The sequence below is a fragment of the Copadichromis virginalis genome, linkage group LG8, assembly GCF_057382275.1.
Source record: "Copadichromis virginalis isolate Kocher_CV1m ecotype Utaka linkage group LG8, C_Virginalis_male_GT1.1, whole genome shotgun sequence".
NCBI classification, from domain to species: domain Eukaryota; kingdom Metazoa; phylum Chordata; class Actinopteri; order Cichliformes; family Cichlidae; genus Copadichromis; species Copadichromis virginalis.
Window position 1 is genome coordinate 15,595,458 of NC_140625.1, and position 26,896 is coordinate 15,622,353.

At 38.1% G+C, this 26,896-nt stretch overlaps 1 protein-coding gene across 1 annotated transcript; it reads right to left on the bottom strand.

Moving 5' to 3' along the window:
* On the bottom strand, window positions 1–26,896 carry LOC146703036 (integrin alpha-M-like). The gene is made up of 30 exons (XM_085466138.1): window positions 26,860–26,896; window positions 26,058–26,160; window positions 25,694–25,797; window positions 24,783–24,853; window positions 24,317–24,431; window positions 22,566–22,693; window positions 22,295–22,440; window positions 17,181–17,331; window positions 9,705–9,855; window positions 9,368–9,441; window positions 7,753–7,873; window positions 7,480–7,619; window positions 7,206–7,352; window positions 6,903–7,115; window positions 6,665–6,798; window positions 5,936–6,078; window positions 5,671–5,825; window positions 5,413–5,535; window positions 4,780–4,853; window positions 2,418–2,559; window positions 2,231–2,329; window positions 2,038–2,117; window positions 1,866–1,952; window positions 1,717–1,786; window positions 1,519–1,617; window positions 1,316–1,396; window positions 1,090–1,200; window positions 815–928; window positions 618–728; window positions 1–452 (listed from the first exon to the last, which is right to left on the bottom strand). The coding sequence occupies exons 1-30, from the start codon at window positions 26,894–26,896 to the stop codon at window positions 354–356; spliced, it is 3,423 nt and encodes a 1,140-aa protein (XP_085322264.1). The 3' UTR covers window positions 1–353.

Here is a 26,896-nt window from a genome sequence, read left to right on the forward strand (position 1 = left end):
AATAAAACAAGCAACATTACACAATTTTAAGCATCTCAGTTGAATTTCACACATTTTCCAAAACATGATCATTTGAATGGTTTTTTTCTGCTCAAGAAAATTGTAGTTGTCATTTGGAACAGGTTTAATCTGAACACGTTTCAAGTCCTGAAAAAGTTTTTGCCTTTAGGTTCATTTTTGGGATCCTGTTTTGATGGTCCTGACAACTAGGTAGAAACATTTTTATTTTGGTCAATTAGTCAAGGAGTGATGTAGTTTAGACACCACAAGCATTTGGACATTTCCGGGCATCATTTTTATTAATAAAATGTAATGAAAGATTTAGAGCATCAAGACTACAAACGTGATCCTTGCTATTCAGCGGATTTTGCAGCTGCATCAGTCCCTGGACCTGGACTGTCTTCTTCATTTTCATTTATCATCCGTTTGTATTTGCTCTTGAAAAATCCCAACTGGGAGTAAAAAAAAACATAAAAATGCATCAGTCATTTGTGGCAATAAAAAGGAATGAAAATAACCAAGCTACATGAGTGAATATAATAATTTATTTTTAACTAGATGTTTTCTATACTAACTTTGTGAGGCTGTGACACTGACTGAAAAAAAATCGAACTTACCTTATGCAGGCCAGCAGTGAGTAAAGCTAGAAAAGCCAGCCCTCCCAGGGATCCTCCAATGATCTCTTTGGTGAAATTTGGCTGAGGATACACCTCTACCTCTGCTTCAATCTGACAGACAAGTTAATAGAAAGTAAATAAATTTAAACTATTATATAACTGAAACGAGAAAACAATAGAAAGCAATTTCCAATCACCTTGCGAACAGGAGGATTACTGTTAGACCCTGATGCAAAGTAGATGTACTGGTTTTTGTTGTACTCCAGAGTGGCTGTGCTGGTTAAGAGGAATTTGGCAGACTGAAGTCCAATCTAAGAAAAAAAAAAGTGAAATAAATTGGGGATAAATTAGGTGTTGCTTGATTTAACAAGGAATGATTTTATCAAAAGATTTAACAAGTTACTGCTACATAATCATCTGTAAAAATAAAAAATATTAATGAATAATTGAACATAAAATTCCTGCCAGTTACCTGCTCTATCCATCCTGAGCTGAGGTTGGCAGAGATTTCGTATGTCCTACTCTCCCGTATCCCCATGGATGTGCTGCACTTGAACAGTCTGCACTTGGCTACAGAGCAGTCCTGTGGGCCATTTGAAGAAGACTAAATGCAACACAAGTTTTGATCCAGTGTAATGTTAATTTTAACAATACACTTTGGTTAAATTTCAACAGGTAAAGTGCAGTAGTATACATACCACAACTTTATTTTTTTGTATCTCAGGAACAAAAGCTTTCACAGGTGGTTCTTCATCAGTTCCTCTCTGACATTCTGCAATCTGAGATATATGTTTTATTTATATACGTTTGGTTTTATTTTAATTTCTCTAAACCCAATCATCCATACACAAGCATAGGTCATTTTTGAGTCTGTAACTATCAATTCTCAAACACATATTACCCTTAGACTGCTCAAATCCACCCAAATGTCTTTTTCACCAAGCTTCACTGGAACCCTGATCACCACAGTGAAATTCAGCGCTCTGATATCGTTTGTAACCTAAAATTGAAAAACAAAAGTATAACCCAGCAGTATAGTTAGGTCTACATCATACAATGAACTTTTGAACTACAGACATATGCAGAAGTTGTATTTCACCTTGACTGATTGATGGACTGGTTTCTGCAAATCGTTCATCCCAAATGTAAAATTGTTGTAGCTGAGGGAGCTAAACAGGTATATTTGAAATATTAAATGCCATGTAAAAAAAATAAACTTTTCCCCATTACAGTTAGAAAAACACATACTTTTCAAATGTCATAAAAATGCTGTATTTCACATAAATTGATTTCTTTTTGTAGAGTTCACTTGTTGTGGCATGCTCCTGATTTCCACTGAAAGAGAGAAAATAAATTATTTGTACTGTATCTATTGGACTATTGTTTTAATGAGGAGTACCTGTAGCAAAATGAAAAGTACCTGCTGGCATTCACAGTGACAAAGATCTTCCTCTCAAGTTGACTGTTGGTGTCAATCCCATAGGAGACAATGAAGCAAGCCTTAATTGAATGAGAGAGATAAGAATGACTCCTATTTGTCTGTAAACTGTGTAAAAGTGAAAATAAAGGAGTGAGAAAAGATATTCTATACAGAGAAAAAGTATAAAGCTCACCTTAGTTTTGCTCTTGAAAATTGGCTTGTCAATAGTGCAGTCTGTCCTTCCTCGAGATAAACCATCTTCACTGTCCAAAGAGTTGCACTCAATTCTTCCCTTTATTAGAAACAAAATTACTGCCGGATGCATTGGAAGAGCAGCAGATCAGTGATGAACTGATACAGACTTGATCCTGGTGTCTTACCTGCTGAATGGTGAACTTTCTGTAGGAGAGTCCAGCTGGATACGTGAGAATAACACGACTGTTGTAGGAGTTTTCTCCTCTATTCTCCACTGTGACTGTGACATCCAAAAGCTCATCAATGCCCACTTTAACCACTGAGGATCTGTCAGAGTATGAGGAAGCACAAGGAAAATGGAAGGAAAAAATAAAGTTACAGCTATACTACACTCAACAAAAATATAAACGCAACACCTTTGTTACTGCTCCCATTCCCCATGGGATGGACGTAGAGACCTAAAATTCATTCCAGATACACAATATAACCATCCCTCCCAAACAGTGGTCACAAATCAGTCCAAATGTGTGGTAGTGGGCACATCTGCTATATTGAGATAATCCATCCCACCTCACAGGTGTGCCACATCAGGATGCTGATCTGACATCATGAGTAGTGCACAGGTGTACCTCAGACTGCCCACAACAAAAGGCCACCCTGGAATGTGCAGTTTTGTCTCACAGCAAAATGCCACAGATGCCACAAGCAATGAGGGAGCGTGCAATTGGCATTCTGACAGCAGGAATGTCAACCAGATCTGTCGCCCGTGCATTGAATGTTCATTTCTCAACCATAAGCCGTCTCCACAGGCGTTTCAGAGAATATGGCAGCACATCCAACCGGCCTCACAACCGCAGACCTCGTGTAACCACACCAGCCCAGGACCTCCACATCCAGCAGGTTCACCTCCAAGATCGTCTGAGACCAGCCACCCAGACAGCTGCTGGAACAATTGGTTTGCACAACCAAACAATTTCTGCACAAACTGTCAGAAACCGTCTCAGGGACGCTCAACTGCATGCCCGTCGTCCTCATCGGGGTCTTGACCTGACTCCAGCTCGTCGCCGTAACAGACTTGTGTGGGCAAATGCTCACATTCGATGGCGTCTGGCACGTTGGAGAGGTGTGCACTTCACGGATGAATCATGGTTCACATTGTTCAGGGCAGATGGCAGCTGAGAATGTCCCAGTTCTTGCATGGCCAGCATACTCACCGGACATGTCACCCATTGAGCATGTTCGGGATGTGCTTGACCGGCGTATACGACAGCGTGTACCAGTTCCCACGAATATCCAACAACCTCGCACAGCCATTGAAGTGGAGTGGACCAACATTCCACAGGCTACAATTGACAATCTGATAAACTTCATGCGACGATGTGTTTTACTGCATGAGGCAAATGGTGGTCACACCAGATACTGACCGGTTCTGGGTCCCCAGACCCCCAATAGTGCAAAAAACTGCACATTCCAGGGTGGCCTTTTGTTGTGGGCAGTCTGAGGTACACCTGTGCACTACTCATGATGTCAGATCAGCATCCTGATGTGGCACACCTGTGAGGTGGGATGGATTATCTCAATATAGCAGATGTGCCCACTACCACACATTTGGACTGATTTGTGACCACTGTTTGGGAGGGATGGTTATATTGTGTATCTGGAATGAATTTTAGGTCTCTACGTCCATCCCATGGGGAATGGGAGCAGTAACAAAGGTGTTGCGTTTATATTTTTGTTGAGTGTATTTTTACTCTAATTTATTCAAAAGTAAAAGCAGAAATTAAAATCACAAATTGGTGCCAAAAGGGACATTAAGAAGAAACTTTCTTGACCTGTTTATATGTGAAGATTCTCACCAGATGACTTAAATAATTAGTGATTCTATCAGTTATATTAAATCATCTGTCACTCTTTCTGTCTTCATGGAGCCAAGTGTTTGAGTTTTAGTGGGTTAATGATTTCTTTTTGATTTAAAAAACGTTCAGGCGCTGTCGACTTCTGTTAAATGTTTGATTTTATGTTCCTTATTTCTAATGAGCTTTTATTATTGTGTCCTGTTAGTTCCTTGCTTAGTTTTTATTCTTGATAGTTGATTCCTTTTTTGATCCCTTTGTGTTCCTCCAGGCTTGTCTCAGTGGGGTTTTTTTTGTCTTTGTGTGTCAAGTTTGGACAAACAAGCTTGTTTCTTGAGTTCTACTTCCTTGTTTTGTTCTCTGTTATCATTACTGGAAGACAAATCTGTTCTGTATTTTATCTTAGTTCCCCCTTGTCCTTTGGTCCTTCCAGCCTAACATATTCTACATTTAACAACACAGTTTTGGCACCCAGAATAAATCTTATATTTGTTGATTTGGGAAGTGAGACGTAAATACAACTCGGATCTAAAAAAGCATTTTGTTTTTGTTTGTTTTTATAATTTATTTATTTCTGTTCACTTCCAAGTTTGTCATTTTATTCCTTTAAATTAATTAATAATTTTAGTGTTCATACTCTTAAACTTGACATGCTACCAGACACCAAAGCTTGAGTTTTGCACCTGACCCTCACCTGGTGAAGTTGAAATCCACTTTTAAGTTATCAACACATTTGTTGTCAGTGCCGCAGTTGATCTCAAACCCTAACTGTGGAAGAAAACATAATATAAAACATATTTTTATTATATTATTTACAGACTAAATTTAACATTGAACATTTGAAATCACCACTTTTTGTATTCCACCATCTAGCTGTAGTTTTCTGCAGAACATTTCTGTTCTCAATCCACTTCTGGAAAATCCTCTGCACACACAGGAACCTATGTATCAGGTGTGATCCCACATAGAGATACCCTTCATAAGGCTTGTGTATTTTTAATTCAGTTATTTTCAAAGTTGAAGTTTGTCACTAGGTTTGAAGCAGTTGAGAAATGCACAGTCTCTCCTTGGCCCCGAAGCTAGAGTTACATAGAAAGTAAAGTCATAGTAGAATTTGTAATGCGTTTACTATATAGAGAGCTACAACTACAGTGATGGTAACTCATTTACTTCTAGTCTCTTCAATAGATACTGCTCAAACAGACACCAATAATAACATTATTTCAGACAATTTAAGGGCAAAACACTAAAATTTCGTAACTTCATAAACTTCATAAAGACTAGACTCAGATGCCAAGTTAATAAGGTGTCGTTAAAGGTTCCTCACAGGATGAATAGTTGTTGCTTGAGCCTGTGGGGCGAGACTTGGTCTAAGTTTTTTTGAAGGAAAACCATCAAATGTGAATTTGAGCTCATTGGAAAGTTCATTGACAGCATCTTCTGGACAAGCCTGCAAGAAGAGAGCAGTGTTAGGTTCACATTCAGTGTTTGAGGACACAAAAAAAAATACAATTAATTAAATAACATCTTTTGTTTCATGAAATGGTCATAATATTTTTTTTCTGATGTTGTTATTCGGTTTTACCTCAATAATAAATTTTACAGTTGAACACAGTTTGCTAGTTAAGTTCACAGCAACTGATCCAGATTTCGCTCGTTGTTTCCCACTGATGTACGCTCGGTTGTTCAGAGGTTTGCGAGTGGCATCCAGCGTTAAAGTATAATTAATCCTTGCTTCAGCTGGAATATATCAGAGTTTGATTTCAATGCTACAAATTTACATACAGAGAAACCATCAAACTGCTGGATAATGGCTTTGTAGTTAGAAAAAAGTGAGGAGAATGATGAACCTGTGTTGACTGTAGACACTCTGCTCATGGTAAAGCAGACTGTAGCTGTGTTCTCCAGTGGTTTTGAGCAGGTTGTATTCTGAATACGGATTTCGTTTGGGCTGAAAGACACCTCAGCTTTAACCATTACTACAGGTCTTGATCTGTAAATGGACATTGAAGGAAAATATATGTGAGCTACGTTAATCTTCAATAGCAAACTAAAAATTGCTCTCCATTATTGGTGTTCTGACTTGGATTAGTAACAAGACTACCCAGTTGTCTAGTGTTTTGAGTAACACATGATTTGCATTTCTGCATCAAAGTCATTTGTTAGAACAAAGCTGTTGCTATTGTAACAGATGTAAAACTGATGTTCAACAGATGTAAAATAAAATATAATTTCACATTTTTTTGAGACTCAAATCCACACAAGCTGTTTTTCCAGGACCTTAACTGACAGATGTATTGCTTCTTTAATCACGAGAGAAACCATGATTATAATGATGTAACAAGATGATTAGAAAAGAAATTTTTTCTAGTGATTCGACCATTTTAGCATGATAAAATTCATTAATATAATGTGACCTCAAAAAAGTCAATTTATTTATTTTTTTTACCCTGCATCGGTATTGGATTAAAAAGTCATAAATCAATCATGTGCAATTCTCATAAAATTGACCTTGTAAAGTGAACAATATCAATTGCTATAAATAACAATAACACATGACTGGAGTATCTTGGGCTTACCTCAGTAAGACAACTGTGCCCTTTGAACCCACCGCTAAATCAGGAAGTTTATCACCGCTCTGGTCAAAAGACGACTGACTGATTGATAGACCAAAAAACATCAGTCCTGACTGGACCTCAGAGCCAGTAATTCTCTGTGTACATGAAAATATTTTAAGTAATCAAGCTGCAGATTGTTTAGACATATTGCAGGATAAATGCAATTAAAACTCTTTGTGAATTTTTTGACGTTATGTACCTGTGAGTAAGTAGGACTGATTCTTCCTCCTCCTTCACCATTAAATATGTAGATGCTGCCTTCACCATTATTCTCCAAAGGTGCTCCAACTGCCAAATCCATGAATCCATCTGAGTTTAGATCAGGCAGCACAGCAAGAGAAGAGCCGAACCTTCCTTTGACAGCTGCATGTCCTCTTAGTACTAATGGATCATCAAAATTACACTCCACAAACTGAAAGGAGAAGAGTGAATATTTTAAGATCATTAAAAGTTGGTAAATAAACCGAATAATTTAATTACAGTAGGTGATATTGTGATTTACCAAACCAGTTAATCTGCAAACATAAACTCTTCCCTCTCTATCAGGCTCCATGTACATTGGGGCTGATATGAAGATTAGATCAGTGATGTCATCATTACTTATGTCCATGGTACACACCTCTGCCCCGAAATATTCACCAGTCTGATACTGTGTAAGGAACAAATTATTATTGAAAGGATTCAGGTTTAGGAAAAAAAACATCAGCTTTTATTTGAGAAAATAATTTATACATAGTTTACAGTGTTACATTCACATCTGTCTTGTAAATACATACCTGTGATGCCAATGGCTCAATTTTTTGGTTTTCAAAGTTTTCTCTATTAACAGCGACCACAACTCCTCTGTGTTTATATCTTGGAGCACCAACAATTGTCAGTGAGCCGCTTTGAGTTTTAGCAATTGCCATGGAGTAACCTAGAATTTAGGTAGGCCAAAAAGGAAAGACAGATATAAAATCTGATGTTTGTGTGAAAGAATTACAGCAGAGCTGTGTATATACATGATTACATGTGTATAAGTTAGATTGTTAAAGCTGTAATATTCTTACCAAGATAACTGTCAGACTCCAAAGACACATCCTCATATGTTTTCACCTTCTGGCCGCCAGTTGTGTATTGCACGTAGCCTCCCTTCCACTGGTTTGCACCAACAATAGACATCTGAATTCCCTACAGTGTAGAAAGAAAATACAATTTATATACAATTTAGACAGAAAGTCATAAAAACTACCAGACAGGCACATGTGAATCTTTCTTTCTATGACTAGACTGTCTGGTGATTTTTTCTCAGTCGCTTTGGTGCTTTTCTCACATCACTATTAACATTTGCACAGCAGTTAGTGTATTTCTCAAAACAATTAGTGCAAACTGCAAAACCTAGTTGATAACCTGCAAAAGCAGGTCACTTGCTCAAAATCGATAATCCATTCCTCAAAAGCAAGTATTCGTGTCAATGAAACTGTCAGTGTCACCAAAATGAGAAGTCTTGACACCATCTTGATGAACAAGTTAAAAAATGGCTTTGTCATGTTTTCACAGTGTACAGTATTCTCTCAGTATCTTTTAGTGCAAAAAAGGGTCAGGTCGGTGACACTACCTGAAAATGCTCAAGACAGCACTATACACTTTTTGCACAGCCATGTACAGTAAAATCTGCAGTAAAGTTAGACATTCCAGTAGTTATGGAAGTAAGAGAGTACAAGACACTGAATACATATGTTTCACATTTTTACTGTGTAGGATGTTTGTAATTCTACAACATTGTGCAAAAGAAAAATACTCTACAGTCACGTATTTAGAATAAACATGAGAAATAACCTTTTGGTAGAGCTGTGCACAAATGTGAACAATATAACAGTACATATTGTAACGTAAATCATTCTGGCACATTCAGACGTTCCTTTCTGTCTCATCTACATCACAACGGATATCATCCCTTGCAATGCAGCAAGGAAAGTCTCCTGGAGTGGCGAATCCACCCTCTGCATGACTCTGCTGTGGTGTTATCACATGCTGCATCCATGGCTGCTAGCAGGGCCATTTGTGGATGTGAATGCCGGTCATAAACCTTCAACCTCCAGGCAGCCAAAAACTCCTCTATCGGAATAAGGAATGGGGAGTAGGGAGGGAGATATTCAACAGACATTCTGTCATGTGCTGCAAACCACTGTCTGACCAGATGTGTGTAGTGAAAAGGGACATTATCCCACACAACAACATACTTGTTGAGTTGACCTCCACCCCTCTCATTCTCAGGGACTATGGCATGAGAGAAATTGTTCAATTTCAGGGACAGGAAAAAATTTATGAAAAAAAGGTATAACATTTGCTTGACAGCATTTGAAAACTAATTCACCAATTTTGTATTTAATGACTCAATGAAATAAAGACTATTAGTTTGATTGGGAACCACTATTTAGCTTCCAAAAGTATAGTTCATTTTGACTGACATGACATAAGCAAATGATAATGTTGTTGATGGCAGAGAATTGAATGAAAGCAACTGATACATGTCCAAGAGCATTTGCAATTTGTTCAGAGGAAGGAGAAATTGCTACTATGATGTGCACAAATGACTAAATGTGGAGGTTGCACTAATGGTTTTGAGAATTTTCATTTTGATCTGAGAAAAGCACCAAATCGACTGAGAAAAACTGTAATTACCTCAGGCACATAAACTGCACTGAATCCCTCTTGAGACATTTCCATTTTTAGTGTCTCTCCACTGGTTTGAGATCCTGTGACAGAAAAATAAGCGAAGATAAAAGACAATACAATTTCACGTTACAAAGACAAATTTTCATTATTATTCAAGTTTTTTGCTGTTCATCATAAATGTGTCACAGCACTTTTATAATAAACAGCATGTAGAGCAACAGGAATTTTACCTTGACATGAGACATTAAGTTTGTTTTTTCCTTATTATTAAGTATAATCATTTTAAATTTGTATGTTTACAGAAATTTGTAACAAAGTTAACACAATACATTTATGTTTGTACCTTCAATGGAGAAAATTTTTTCTTGCAAATTTTGTCTTATTATTTCAAGTGCATCGAAGTTCTCCACTTGAAACACGTATTTGTCTGAGGGAGATGATGCAATGGTGCGCAGTTCTTGTTTTGCTTCAGTTTTATTAAATGCATTTCCCACCTAGGGTTGTTGAAAAAAATACATTTAAGTTCTCATACTATGCAAGATGCCTTGCTTTATTAAAACACAGTTTTTAATAAACTTAAGGTTTTATCTCCATTTATAATACATTTTACAGACATGTTTTATGTAGCGTTAAACTCATTACATCCAAATCCAGAATACACATTATTCGTGTTCCAATCAGTAATTTTGCATTGCCATTTATTTGAAAAACTTCATTTCAGCTTTGTGTATTTATTGGGATGTGCTTTGATTTAAAGGACACATACACACATATATATGTGTGTGTATGTAGATAGATAGATAGATAGATAGATAGATAGAGAGAGAGAGAGAGATGTATATATGTGTGTGTCCTTTAAATCATGTGCATATGTGTGTATATGTGTCCTTACATATATATACACATTATGGAATGCCGTTTAGGAAAATATTATATATATAGAATGATCTTCTGAGTATAAAGTCACTAGTGTTTTCCTTGTTTGTAGCTGCGAAGAAAGGCACTATGAGCCAGTCCGCACAGAATCGTGTGGCTCAGATTTTAAGTAATGAGGAGCTATTAACACCCAGGCAAATGCATGTTTTGGCCAACCTAATATTAGTACCAGTGTACTGCATCGTGCTACTGATGAAGAAATTTGAATAAATTCACTGTGGAAGACCAAATGCAGTGAACCTCTCCGGTCAGATAGCCCCTGGTTATCCAGCTAATGTTATGGAGAACGTGCCTTCCACATCACAAGAGTCCCTCACAGCGTGTCCCATCTACATTCTTAGACCTTGCACTCGAAAGGGCCCAAAGCAGAAGAGGTAAGAACGGAACTAAATACATTGAAATTACTAGTGGAAGGTTAGCAATTGCCCGTAAGTTTCAATTGCTAGACTAAGCTAAGTAAACAAAAATATCACAGTAAAAAACAGTGTGCGATAGACTCACAGCGTGTGATTGTGGAGACTAAACTGTGAAAACATGCGATTTCTATAATATTTCAAGCTGCAAACATTTTGTGAAAGCAAAGCACATCATTCAGTTGTTACAATACATAGTTTTTGGCAGTATATAATTTAATGAAACATTTTTCTAAAGCAACAAAAAGTACTCTGTGAATTTAGGAAATTTTTTATGTGATTGTTAAGTTTCTCCACCCACCCATCCCACTATCTTCCATCATCTATCTATCCATTCATCCATCCATCCATTCTCTTCCACTTATCCAATTCAGAATTCCAAGAGCCTATCCTAGCTACCATGGGGCTAGTGGGTATTTATTAATGCAAATTGGACATGTGTACAGCATGGTGTATTTTGTTAAATAAAATGTGCTTCATTGATCAGAGTAGTGGGAGTATATTACATGCAGAAATGTTTACTTTGCCTTTATTCTCTAATAGGTTTCGAGCACAGCTAAGTAGGTCACAATCTCTGGCTCAGTCTTTCACCAAAGTGATTCTCTTGCAGGACCATCTAACTGCACATGTGCCAAGGTGTAACAAAAAAGCTTGGCTTTTTGAAAATGGACATATACAATCTGCACTGGAGTTTAGCTGTGAATGGGACTCAGACAAAGTAATGCAGTCAATAAGGACTGCCTTCCAGCCAGTTGTTGAAGGATGCAGGTAAGCTTTAGATCCTTTTTCATAAAAAGATTGTTTTTGTTACTTAGATTATTATACTATTAAAGGTCAACTTTGGGTATTTCCAAAAAGGATCTGTGGGCACTGATCAGATGACTGGATTGATATCTTTTAGAGTTAACAAAAATTAAACCTTTTGATGTACTGTATTGTATTGTATTGTAGTCTGTTAGCATTAACAAAACTTTCATATACACTATGTTTTCTTCCTCCCCTAGGCTACAGATTTTGCTGACATGCCACACCAAACTAGTTGAGCCATCACTCACTTCCAAACAGACTTTGAATGGAGACCTTGTGAAAAAACTGTTTCATCAGAAGTCAATTTATGTCAGACCTCAAAAGGTTATTTAATGTGAGGACAATGAATCAGTAATTAATCCTGAGCATTTCAGCAAATGAATGTATGTTCATAAAATAAAATCAAAGTAAAGATGGACAATGTTTAACTCCCTTAAACATTGTCACTTGTATTATGTTTAAATACATAATACATAAACATAATATTAATATTTACTATGCCATTTTGTTGTCAGTATATTGAAAAGTATTATCTGTTTATATTTACAGACATATTCTGATGGAGAGAGTAGCCATACAAGCAGGCAGGATTTCACAGAAATGTTGAATTCTGACAAATGCGGTAAATATTCCTATCTAAAAGTAGCTCCAAATAAACTGGAAACCATGTTGCATTTATACGTATATAAAATATATATCTCCAAGAGATGTAATACTAGAAATTACAAATAAATAACATGCTAAATTTGGGTAAAATTAAGGGATAAAAAGATACTAATTACTAACTATACAATACTATAATCATAGCTGTACAATACTAACTGTACAATAAACAAAGACAGAACATGGACAATACAAAGTGGATTGTGCAGTAGGTATAGAATACCAAGTACCAATGCAAGTGCTGAATTTACAAGAAAGATTATACCCAAATGTGATTTCAGTTTCACTTCAGTGTATTAAAAGCGTAGATAAATGCATTATTACCAATCCTGTTTACTGAGTACAAATAATAGACTATTTCTGCATCCACCTAAGCTTAAATTGTTGTGGTCTTCACTAACTTCTTTTTTCGACACTATGGTTTCACTAAATGCTAATTAGCTTCATGTGTGACTTTCAAAGTACAGCTTAATTTTCAAAATATGCATCAGTTTTTCTTTTGCATTAATCTTTTGGTATTTTAACGTATCAGTATACCAATAGTCTTAGTTAGAATCTCATTTTGATTTTGTATTTTTCTATCTTATAGTTGAAAGTGAAGTCTCTTTGAAAGATATTCTTGTTTTCTGCACCGGATGTGACAGCATTTCAGCCCTGGGTTTTTCCCCAAAGCCAAGCCTTGAGTTCATCACTAACTGCAGATTTCCAGTGACCAATATTTGTGAAAATATCCTTCGTATACCAGTTCATGTAGTGTACTACTTTCAAATCAGACATGGATTTTGCAATACGGAATTCACCAGGATTTGGAAGAGCATAATGATGTCAAGGATTGTAGAAATGATGAGGATTTTGTTTTTGTTTTTCTGTTTTGCATATGCATGTTTTATTTTCTTGTTTCTTGTTAATGTTGTTAACCTAGCGTCAGATTGTCAACCTGTCCAGGGTGTACTCTGCCTCTCATCCTGTGGTAGCTGGAATAGGCTAGCAACGCAGATAAAAATAAGCAGAAGAGAATGGATGGATGCAATTGGTTTCAGTTTATACATATGAGGCATATTTTGTTTTTGGATTGAAGTTCATCTGTTTTCCTGCCTATATTGCATGTTTTGTCTCTGTTCTCTGATATGACCCATAGTAACATTCGATTATTTAGTACCCCTGCAGGCAGCAAAAGAATATGCCACAACCTCACTGTTAAATAGAATTCAATTTTGTCAAATGCTTCCTGTGTCTAGCTATTCCACACAATGTATGGAATGTCAGTGGTAATGTCATAATATACGAGGTTTATCAGCCATGTTTTGTATTTCAGATACCTTTGTTTATTTTTGAAATACTATAGCTAGATGTAGTCATTGAACGATCTGCCACCTAGAGCAACTTTTCTTTACATTCTCAAATGAGATAAGTCTGTCAAGATTCCTGGGTCATTGACCCAGCGTTTTCAGTTCATGTTTACTGTTTCTTCCACATGTTCCATTTCCTGTTTCATTACATTCAGCCGTACTCACCTGTGTCCAATTATCATTCAGTCTTTGTATTCAAGTTCCTCAGTTTTACCAGTTCACTGTCCTGTCATTGATGTTGTGATTGTCTTCATTCCCGTCTGTATTCCGTTGTTCAGCCAGCCATTCAGTCTTTCAGTTAGTTAGTGAGTCCTGCCGTTCCTGTTCTGTTCACTCACTCGCTCTAATAAATCATCATCATTCTGCACCGTGAGTCCTGCGTTTGGGTCCCTTCCTGTCGTCCTCTCACCCACACACCACGACTCCTGACAGAATGACACAAACCGTGCCATGACGACACGCTGTGGACTCAGTGGACACTGTCCTGTTCGAGCAGCAGGAGGCAGCGCTCTCCCGCTAGGGCGGAGGAGCTCAGGGGGAAACAGCGGCTCTTTGCGGAAGAAGAGCACATCTTCGAGGGGAGTCGTTTGGCTCTGGGCGGACCTCAGAGAGGCCGTGTTCTCCCACCTGCTGCCTCACCTGCACCGGAGTATTTGCCTCGGAGAGTGGGCGTCTCTCGCCGCGCTTCAGCCTCTCCCTCTCTTGCCGCTCCGCTCCTCACTCACCCACCGCCTCATTCATCCGCCTGCTGCCACAGCTAAGTGGAGGCAAGGCTCACGCCGCCATCCTGTTTCCTGTTTGGAGCAGCAGCATCCGGTGGTGAGCGAAACAGACTTTTTTCTTTCACCTCGCCATAATCCAGAGACTGTTCACCGCCCACCTAAACCAAAGACTGTTTACTGCAGGGGTAGGCAACTCCAGGCCTCGAGTGCCGGTGTCCTGCAGGTTTTAGATCGCACCCTGGGTTAACACACCTGAATCAAATGATTAGTTCATTACCAGGCCTCTGGAGAACTTCAAGAAATGCTGAGGAGTCATTTAGCCCTTTAAATCAGCTGTGATGGATCATGGACACATCTAAAACCTCCAGGACACCAGCACTCGAGGCCTGGAGTTGCCTACCCCTGGTTTAATGTGACTACATTCTGGATTATCCAATTAATTCTAACCATCCTGCCTCCGAACAGACTGCTCCACCATCTCAGGCTACTGCTAAAGACATTATCACTGTTAAACCTGATAATTTCTCCCACTCAATCACCATTTCCTCACCCATTACTCAACCTTTTTCTCCTAGCAGGGCAGCTCAGAGCCTGCTTTCCCCTCCACCCGTTTCACCTTCTCAGGGGGGGCGGCAGCTAATGCTCAGCCTGTCCCTGCAGCACCTCAGATGGCTAGGGCCCAGCTAGCACCCACTCGTGTGCCAGCTCCCAGGACGAGGGCAGCTGTGACCCAGTCTACCTCCACACACATTCATGTTTCTCGGGTGGGGGTGACTGGTGTCCAGCCACCCCCCGTGCCTGTCCCAGTGCTCAGGCTGAGGGCAGCCAGAACCCAGCCTGACCTCCCTAGAGGCTTGAAAGAGCTAGCCTGTCCACCTGCTAGTCCACCTCTTCATCCACCTCCTGATCCAGCTTTCCATGCTCTAGCACTGTCTCTGATCAGGCTAGCTGAGCTCTTCCCAGCTCAAGCACCTGATGCGCTAGCCCAGGCTGCAGCTTTGTCCCCTTCACTAACTCAGTCTTTAGCTCAGCCATTAGCCTTGCCAGTCCAGTTAGTTCAGTTGCCTGCTGTTCAGCTGCCAGCTCAGTCAGTCCAGTCACCTGCAGCTCAGTCCAGTCTCCACCTCTCCTGTCCAGTCAGTTCAGTATCCACCTCTCCAGCCCAGTCAGTTCAGTCTCCTCCTGTCCCCCAGTCGCCGGTCCTCCAGCCAGTCCAGTCTGTCGTCCAGTCTCCTGTAGTCCAGTCAGTTCAGTCTGTCGTCCAGTCTCCTGTAGTCCAGCCAGTCCTGTCTGTCATCCAGTCTCCTGTAGTGCAGTCAACGGATCCTCCGTCACTGCCGGCTTCCACACCGTCGCCTGCAGCTGCTGCTCCGTCACACCGGCTTCCACGCTGTCACCTGCAGCTGCTGCTTCATCACCTTCTCCTCGTCCACGTCGGATTTGGCGTCGGCGGACACCGTTCAGGCCGCTGACTGGACCTCGTCGCCGGCGTGGTCGGCCTCCGGACCTGCTCAATCGCCTCAGCCACTGGCCACGCAGCCACCCACCAGAAGTGTTTCTGTTTGGACTCCGATTCAGTGTCCCATTTGAATATTTATGCTTTACACAGAAATTCATATTAATTTTCACTTGATTTCTAGCTTAACTCACAGGTTTAAATAATAGTTTTTGTTAGGTTTTGGGAAAGTTTTGAAAAGTGTTACAGTAACACTAATGAAAACATATTTAAAGGGGGACTAACAGTATCTCCAACACTGCCAGCAAGTTGTCTATAAATATGACACACATTAAATATATATAATAATATATAGCTGAAATATGAACATTATATCATCATCGCACTATATGACATTACATTCTTATCAAATAATGATACTACTACTACTACTAATAATAATAACTGTTAAACATAACCTGGTTTACATTCTTTAGGGAATGTTTAAGGATTTTGTTTACTTGATTAGACAGGCTTATTGTATTTTGTTTGTTTTATTCTTTTCTTTTCTTTCTTTCTTTGTTTTTTTTTTTTTTTTTTTTGTTAAGGTCAGTGTTGCTCTATTACTACAGAATACTCTTTTCTTCCTCTGGGTTCTGGAAATACATAGTGTTCTGTGTTCCTACCTTTTATGTGTCATTTTTTTCCAAATATCAGCCTGTAAGAGTTTAAATAAAACATTTCTGTGTTTTAAAGTTGAAAATGTATAACAGATATTTTATTTAATAAAATTCACAATTCGTGTTTATTAACAGATAAATTAGTACATCATACCATGATATGTAACATAAAGTGTAACATTTTTTACTGCGACAAGTATGGTTTGTCATGAAAGAAAAGTGTACTTTAAAAACTTTATTTTACTACTTTTATGATTTAAATGGCACAAGTGAATAAGAAGATAAAACCAGTCTTATCAACCTTTACCTAAATAATACCCTTGGAACTTTTTCAGTATTGTGATATTTCACAATTTTTAGTGTCTGGCAAAAAAAATAAAAATTTCTATTGAACACAACTTAATTTACTAATAACTGAAGCATGTGGCATGCATATTCAAAAGTTCATTCTACATATATATTTAAGTTTCATTCTATATATATTCAAGTTTCGTTCTATACATTGAGAAGATCATTCTATATACATTCAAGCTTCATTCTATATATTAAGACTTTGATTGATATATATGTATAATATTTTTCTAAACGGCATTCCATAATATATATATATATATATATATATATATATATATATATATATATATATATATATATATAAAAAGAGAGAGAGAGAGAGCTAGCTTCTGGAGGTGTAATAAGTGGGTGGCTCAGTGCTTTTTTCCATATAGTGCCACATCAGTCTTAGCCTGACAGCTGACCAAAGCATATTTTCAGTATGGCACATTCTGTAAGTTTAAATAATTGAAGTACTTACCCCAATTGCAAATCGAACAATGTTTTTACTCTCTGCTAGCTGTACTGCACCATCCAGAGAAGTCCGGTCATTAGATTGTCCATCCGTAATTACTATCAAGACCTTTTTTGCATTAGGTCTCATACCTTCTTGTGGTATGAAAACAGTGTTTCTGTGAAATTAAAAAAATAAAATAAAAATTATATGTATATATATATATATGTATATATATATATATATATATATATATATATATATATATATATATATATACTGTATATATATATATATATATATATATATATATATATATATATATATATACAGTAGCGGTTTTTGATACGGGCGACACGGGCGGTTGCACGGTCATCGGCAAAAAAAAAAAAAAAAATTGCTCATACGTCATGCCAGCGCATATCGGGAATGGCATAGGCACCGATCGGTTTTCTATCGCCCATTTGCTGGGAGTAAGGGCGCCCTCCGTTTGCGAGGTGCGACTTCTGCTTGAGGCACAGGGAGGAGAGGGCGGGGCGGCGTGGGATTCTCTGACCGAGACGACGAGGCTCCAGTTACAGCAGTGCAAGTAAACAAACAATAAGAAGAGTAAGAAAATAAATATACACTTTAGGACCAGGGGTAAAGGGATCAATAACAATTTAAAATGTGTAATTTACAGTTCGATGATTTAAAGTCTCACACACAACTCGTCGAAAGGGGAGGGTCCGGCTGCTTCCAAATACAGCACATTTCATTCATAATGATGTAAATCCAAGCCCATTATGTATTCATGATTTGAATCCTGGGTTGTGCGAAATCCCAGAAATAAACCCTAGACAAAGCGAATCTGTGAACTAAGGTGTAGGTTGTAGGGGATGGGTGTTCATACTGGAGTGCAAAATTAAAACCAATGGAAGATGGACAAGAAAAGTTCAAAGCAATCAGGTCCTCACTTTAGAAAAAAGAGAAAAGAAGAGGAGGAGAAACGAGCAAAAGATACAGATAAGCAGTTGTGTCATTGGATAATAGCAGGTCATCCTGAAACAATCAGAATCAGAATACTTTATTAATCCCTAAGGAAATTATGTGAGTTAAAGTTGCTCCAAGAAGAAATGGTAAAAATACCAACAGTAACAGACTACACTCCAAACAATACATTATGTTACAGATTTTAATACTAATTAGTCCTAATTAGTTGTTGATTTGTCCTGTTCTCATTGTATGACGAATTATGATGGCTGTGGTAGCCGTTTTATGTTAATGTACAATCCTATGTTTTATGTGTGTGTGTGTGGGGGGGCAGAGGTAGTGTTCGCCCAGGGCTCCAAACAGGCTAGGACCACAACTGTATATATATATATATATATATATATATATATATATATATATATATATATTAGGGGTGCAATAATACTTGTATTGGTATTGAACCATTCGATACAGTGCTTTCGGTTCGGTACGCATATGTATTGAACAATACAAAATTTGTAATTTATTTACCAACTTTTCTTCTGACAACGCTGGCTATGTTGAGCGCTCAGTGGATCTGCGTTCGACCACTCCGCCTAGGCTGCACTGTCGAGTGCAGATCCACTGAGCGCAGCGCAAGCTAGCAGCAAGACAGAAGCTAAGCTCGTTGCAACATGGCAACTGCCTCAATGCTACCCGAAATTGAACCTCCCCCACCCTCATTCAGATCTGGCTTTTGGAACTATCTTGGTTTTCATGTGAAGCATGACCCTGATGGTAAGCGCGTCATGGACAAAGTAAAACAGTATGTCGGATGTGCCACGCAATGCTCAATTACATTGGTGGGAACTAGTGCGTTAGTGCAGTTAGCTTGTTAACCAGTGTTGGTCAAGTTACTTGAAAAAAGTAATCAGTAACTAATTACTGATTACTTCCACAATAAAGTAATCCTGTTACTTTACTGATTACTTATTTTCAAAAGTAATTAACTCATTCACTGCCATTGACGTCTATAGACGTCAATGGCAGTGACTGAGTCAATGGGTTTAACTCATTCACTGCCAATGGCTGGCAGTGAATGAGTTAATTACTTAGTTACTTAGTTACTTTTTAAAAACACGATTTACAACCTGAAGAGGAGATAAAGCGATAGATCTTTCAGCCCAATTCTACTTTTTCTACATAATCCATCATACAAAATGTAATCAAATGGAAAAGTCTCTTTTTTTAACTTGTTTTATCAGTTTTAATCTTTTAACTTTATGCATCAAGCAAAAATTTAATTATATGCAACATTCTCTGAGTTGAATAAATTAGTTTAACATTTAAACCTATTTTCTGCACATTCCAGCACATAAAATAAAATATTTTTTGTGTTTACACTCACTCTTTCAAATAGATGCAAGTAAAACACAGCAGGAAATAAATAAAGTCAAAGACTCAGCAGTCCTGTTGCTCTATTTTCACCTGTAAAGCAGGACTAGGGTAGGCGGATGTTTACCCTGGTGCAGGTGTGCCGCGGTCAGTTGAAGAATCCGCGAGTTTCTCTGTGAATTTCCCATTACGTCGTTGCGCACTCGGTGCTTGCTTGGAAGTTTAGGGGTTTTTTTCACTGTAAAAAGAAGTTTTCTTCCCACGCAGGATGGATGCTAATGTTTTTGTCACTTTTTATGGAATCAAACTCAAAGTAAGGTCAGTACTTCCACGCTTTAAACGCTGCACGCTCATACTCTCTCCCACAATCGATATGTGATCCATTGTTGATCTGCACACAGCTGTTGTCACTAACGGCGCACTCGCTTACGTCACTGTCGTGAGACATTCTCGCAAAAAATCACGGTTTTAGTAACGCAGTAACGCAGCGTTCCTACGGGAAAGTAACTGTAATCTAATTACCGTTTTTGCAATAGTAATCCCTTACTTTACTCGTTACTTGAAAAAAGTAATCAGATTACAATAACGCGTTACTGCCCATCTCTGTTGTTAACGTGTTGACGCCGTCCAGCCCCACGCACCGGGTGATCTGCAGTAACTCGTTAACGGAGATTTGCCGCGTTATGGTGTTAATGTCATTTTAACGAGATTATGCTGACAGCACTAGTGGGAACACAATGAATATGACTGCACATTTACGCAGACATCATCCTAGTGCAAAGACAAGTGGAAGCAGACAAAAACAACAAGCACGCATGCTACAAACTGTATCCGAGTCATTTAGACCAGCGGTCCCCAACCTTTTTTGCGCCACAGACCGGTTTATGCCCGACATTATTTTCACAGACCGGCCTTTAAGGTGTCGCGGATAAATACAACAAAATAAAACTAGTACCGGTGCTGAAAAAAAGAAGATCTATTCATAACACACGTGAAAAGACCAAGGAAAACCGAGTTAACGATAAAAACGATAACAAAATAACGCTGAAAACCGATAAAAACCCTGAAACCATATATTTCACACCTGAGCCTCAACTCTCGCGGCCCGGTACCAAAAGACTCACAGACCAGTACCGGTCCGAGGCCCGGGGGTTAGGGACCGCTGATTTAGACAGCCGTTAGCACATGATTCTCCTTATGGGGACCTGATACGTTTAATATGCTGCTGAGAATATAGCCCAGAAGAAACGTATAGTATAGCTTTTATTTTGGAAAGAGCCATTTCTCTGTATTAAACTCTCTTTTCCAAAGATGAGTGATTTCTCGATCAGATAGATTTTTTTTTTTTGTTAATTATTTTATTGTTTCAGCAACATTAAATTTAAACTGTATTTTTGAGTTAAAATATATATTTATAATTTTAATAAATGACAAATTAAAAAGGCATGAACATTTTTTTGTATTGAAAAAATATCGAACCGTGACACCAAAGTATCGAACCGAACCGTGAATTTTGTTTATCGTTGCACCCCTAATATATATATATATACACATAATTTTATTTATAATGTCAATAAATCTTTTTTACAGTGGACGTATGGTCATGGGGTAGACTGCATGTGTGGGTACAAGAAAACAATTGTTAGAATATAATGTGTTAAACTTGCTTAGATGAGAGGGTCCAGCAGTACATCAGAGAATAGGGAAGGATTTGTCTGTGTGTTTTAGTTTGGTTTAGCCATAGGCCTGAGAGTGTGTAACTGTGTAGAGGGAGAGGAATTTATGGACACTGGGGGTCAACCTGTCATAAAAGGAGATAGGAAGCTACAGTTGGGGGATGCTGATGCTTGTCCCTGAATGTAATAAAAGCTCATAATTGTCATAACTTAGAAGTAGGTTTCCAGGAGACTCTCCACATGCTTAGCTGTAAGAGTAAGACAACAAGAGGCCAATGGCCCAGTGGATGCAGAGTGGGGGTCTCAGTGCTTGTAATATGTTTTGTATGTCTGGTGTACCTTGGGTGAGGGGAGATGACTTTATGACCGGCAGGAAGTCACATATACAGAGACACACGCTCACTCACGTGCACATACATACACACACTGGTACGCGCACACACAGGCCCTCACGTGCTCGCGCATACATACACAAACACAGAGTTTACAACACACCATGTGGGTTTTACAATGGGGTCGGTTCTATAAAACTGGTGGAAACAAACAAAGAAGTGGAGATTTGCAGAGGGACACCGGACCTGTACGTCTCCCCTTCTAGAAGGTGCATGCGTAACTGAAGATGAATAAAGGTTTTGTGAAATGACTACTGAGTCCTGTGTCGTCTCTGGAGGCCCGAGGAATAAAAAAGGAACCGGGGTGAAACTGCTTTATGTAACACGTTTGATTGTTATTTTTGGATCCATCCTTCTTTTTTTATATTTTCATTTAGCATTACACAGATTTTTCTATTCTGCCAATCCAGATAATCCAAATATTAGATTTTCAAATTGAAATTCAATTTAGCCTTTGTTACGAACATCTCTATGGAAGTCCAGAAAAGTCACGGATAATGGACATATTTTTTTGTACAATTCATTATTCAGTTAGGAAATACTTATCGGCTCTGTTGATAATATTTGAAAACAAAGGTCTGTGTACATTATCTCTTTTGAAAGACTGGCATCAGAGTCCACACTTTATTTAATTTGGTAAGAGTCCCAGAAAATAAGAGTCACCTGGACAGGAACTCTGGACAGTAAATTTAGCATAGTGCTTCAGTGATGTGATTTCTTTCCTTACACAACATGTCTGATGGCCTTAGCTGTGAAGGTAGCTCCCCTGTATTGCTGGATTTCATTGATGTCAGTCTCCACTGATCCAGACGAAGAAAATGTTTTAAAGTAAAAGTGAACCCATGGTGAAGTAGAGAACTGGGAAACAGAAAACTAAAAAAAAGGGGAAAACAATAAATATATCAATCTGTCATGCTTCATGGATCTAAATAGAAATAATAATGCAACTGTTTTATGTCTGTGCTACTATTAACTGAAGAGGGACTACAGCATCTTACCTGTGCATCATTTAAGACAAATGATTGGATTAGATCTTTCACAAACTTCTTCATTGTTTGAAAATCAGGAGATGATACGCTGCCTGAACCATCCAACAGAAAGGCAATGTCTACTTGTGGTGGGCACTCTATCAAAGACATGGAGTCAAAATCGAATCAATTTTTATGGGCTAATTTTAACATTTTTCCTCACATCATGCGAGCAAAAGGATTCTGAGGCTTTCAGTAAGACAGTATTCAGTAATGAATGCCACACACATAAGGAAGCTCCTTACCATGCATGGAGGGTTTCACTCCCAGTCCAGCACCCTGAGCCTGAACGCTAAGTGGAAGGAATGAGGCCGAGGACTAATGCATGTCTGAACCATTTTCCAGGATGAGACAATGAATATCCATGAGTACATCAGGAAGATGATCATAACTGACCGCATGCTTAGTAAATGCCTCAGGCAGCAGAAAACCAAGAAAGAAGACCAAGGGGAGGAGGCATCATGGAAGGACAAGCCCCTGCATGGTATGTACCATTGGCAGATAGAGGAAGTGGCTGGAATGTTTAAGATCCATAGAGGCTGAGTTCTACCACACCAGGCAAGACACCATGTGCAGGCTGTGTAATGATGTTGCTGAGACAGCAGGGTGCAAGATGCTAGCAGGCAGGGCATACATGGAATGCCAAGTGGCTGGCATAGTATATAGTAATATATCTGTGCTGAGTACGGCCTGGAAGTCCTGAAGTCAAAATGGGACATGCCCCCAAGGGTTGTCGCGAATTACCGTGCTAAGATCCTGTGCGACTTCCAGATACATACAGATGAACTGGTGATAACCAACCTGCTAATCAACTGGACATAGTAGTGCTGGACAAGGAGAGGAAATGTATAGACAGTTATCCTTAATCCTTAAGTTATCCTTAACACTTTTGAATTTATATTACTATACTTTGATTTTCAGTGTTGTGTACTGTAATTAAATCATATTTTTCTGTAATGTCTTGATGCATTCTCAATCATCCAGGTAAGTAAATCTCCAAAAGTTGATTCTGTTCATCTGGACGTAGTGTTTTCAGTGGGAGAAATGTTCTGTCACTCATCCAAGTGACTTCTTCAGTCTCAGCTGACTGCATTTTCCCCAATCTTATAAACAGTACATTTGCATAATGAGTGAAACCAGCCCACTGAAGACAAATGATTGGATTAGGTCTTTCAGCCCATTGTTCCTTCAGTGGGCTGGTTTCCATTAGCTCACTTATTAAACAGACTATCTGAAATAAAGCAAAGGCGGAGAGGGGGCAACTAATTATTTATAACAACCTTATTTTGATGTGAAAATTATTTCTAAGAAATGTGTAGACTTAATGTACGAGATTTTTTTCTGGTGGCAATTTGGGATGCACATGCACCCAAATCTGTGGCTACAGGTTTAGCCTCATGTGCCATTTTTAGTCCACCAAATCATGCAAGTCATTCATACAGAATGGCATCAATCTCATCCACCATTGGTGTGATCTCATCTTCCACAAAAATCATTTTCCATTTACTCCATTGCCTTTTCTCATTAATTCTTAAATGGTTGAATATATAAGGGGAAGTCTTAATAGAGTTTCAATTTATCTGAGATTTAGAAAATATGCAAGCACAAAGGTAAATATTATAACACTACATTAGGTGTAAAATGGAAAAGCTTTGTTATTAATGGCAAACCAGGACTCTGATAATTATGGATACATTTTTACAAGTTCCATTTACTGTTACCTCGAAGAGAGGAAGGTATGGGAGATCCAAATGTAGTAACACCGTCTATCTGAAAGCACACACCATTGTACATTGTGATACTTCTGCAGTCCTTTTGAATGGTTGGACCACACACCTGAGGAGACAAAGTTAAGTTGTGATTAATATGGTAGGCCGATTATTTCCAAGTCCTTTAAACATTGGTTCATTCCATGTAAGATCAACCAAATCTGAAAAGAACAAAACAAATTTAAAAAACAAAACAAAAAACACTGGGAATCATGATTTTTTAAAATAACAGTAGCATATTTAAAGAAAGTAATGTTATTGGTGACAGGTGGGAGCAACACTGTTTTTCATGGAATGACCTGCATGCATTTATAAATTATAACAAACTATTATAACATCTAAGACACAGAAAACAGAGGCTTTTGATTATCACCAATTTTAACAAAGCACTGGTAATGTTTGCCGTTCAGTAACTCACCACAGTGTTTGCAGTTGTAGCATCACTTTTCATAGTCAAACCAAGGGACATGTTGACTGCAAATCTTGGTGCTGTATTCAAACCAAAATACAAAAACACAGAACAACTGTGAAATTGATAACTAAAATTAAAACACTTAAGCATGGGCAATATCTCCTCTAGGCTGGAAACTAGCATAAATCAGACATTTTGACATCTATTATTATGGTGCATATGATACAACAGGAAGGAATTCTAAATAGAATTAAGTTTCACTATTACTTTATTTTAGTGTGGAGTGTTTTGCTGACTCGAGAGCAGAATTCAGGAGACTAAAGTCAAAAAAGAGAAGGTTAGCATTTAATGCTGAAAAGTATGGAAATTAATAAAAATCTAATAAAAAAGAGAGAACCTATGTATTGCCAATACCCAAAGAACATTAGGAATACATATCCGTGAAGAAACGGAAAAGTAGAGCTAAGGGATACACAGCTATGTGTCCAACACAACAAAGGACAAAGAATGACTTAACATTATATACACAAGAGGTAATGAGGGAAACTGAAACAGGTGGGGAACTACACACATATGAATACAATCAACATAACAAGCAGGGGGAAGACCTAGACATGACACAGTGAGCATAGAGAACATCAGGGGATCACTGAAAGGCAAAGGACAACATGGAGGAAAAATCTCAAGGAAACTCAAGGGAAAAAACAAACATAAACAATACCGATATTGTATTTTTTAGTGCCAAATACTGTGCATGCCAAAAAGCAAAATGAACCAAGAGCTCTCGAAAAGCTCAAAACACTTCCTCCCAGACCTAGTGATCATGACACTGTGGTTTATTTCTTTGAAGGCAAAATACTTACTGTCAGAGTTTCAGGAAATCCTGTAAAGAAATGTATAGATGAATGGTTACCTACCTTCAAATTTTATATTTTGGCAGCTTGGGTGAGAAGTGGTGCAAATATATATTTTCCCTCTTCCATTTTGTGAATACTGTTCAAATGGGGCACTGACGAGCAAACTAAGGAAATAAATGATGCCATGATGAGAATGATATGTCCAAAGAGCAAACTGTAGTTACAGTAAATAAACTACATATGTTCTCTGTTAATAAGTATTTTATCCCTGTTTTATTAATGCTGTCAGGAATAAGTGGTGATAATTTTGTTAAACAAATAATAAATAAATGAATGAATAAATAAATAAGTAAATAATTATCAGTAATCTTAAACAGGCAATTATAAACCCATATTCAACATAACAATGTATGTTCTGACTTACTCTGATTGTCTTTGAACCACCTGGTAGCCAAAACCAGCAGCAGAGCTCCTCAAGGTCTTCCAAGCCACGGGATCAATATTGAAACCAAGAGCAATATTTAACCCTGACGATTAATGAAGAAAAAGCATCATCATTATTCTTACTTAAAGCCACTTTATAGAACAATGTGTTTGCAGCACCTCTAAGTATAACCACATGCATGAAACTGCATACGCCCTGTGTTACTTTCATTCTATTTTTTTAACCACATTGTTTTTTTCATTACCACTTGAAAGTATCAACGTCTGACATTTGAAAGTTCTCAACACTGTGGTGCTGAACAACTATTCACATGAAAAAATAACCTGTACAGATTTGCTTGTCCATGGCACTTTAAAAAAATGCAAGTGGAAGGCCAATCCAGGACAATGTGTCTTGCATGCAAAAAAATAGATGCCTGTTGCAAAAGTAGGTACAGTGTCAGTAAAACAAAAACAAGCAGGTGTATATGATGACTGCATGAACTCATAGGACAGTCAAGACCTGACTGAGCTAATCACACATTTCAGCAACTAGTGTGATTCACAGGAGGTAAAATGTATATGAGGAAATGACAATCACAAAAGCGTTTCTAGAAGATATTATTTAACTTATCAATTTAACATCCCCGCTGGTTTTTAAAACTAAAAGATGTTTTTTATTGAAAAATGTTGCTGTGCTGTGGCTAGCAGAAAAGCAATTTTCACTGAAATGCTACTAATATGTCCATTATTTGCATAAATTCAGACAACAGACAGAATAGAAGGCCATAAATTTCTCTTACCTAACAAGGATATTGTAGCACTAATTATCCAGTTCAT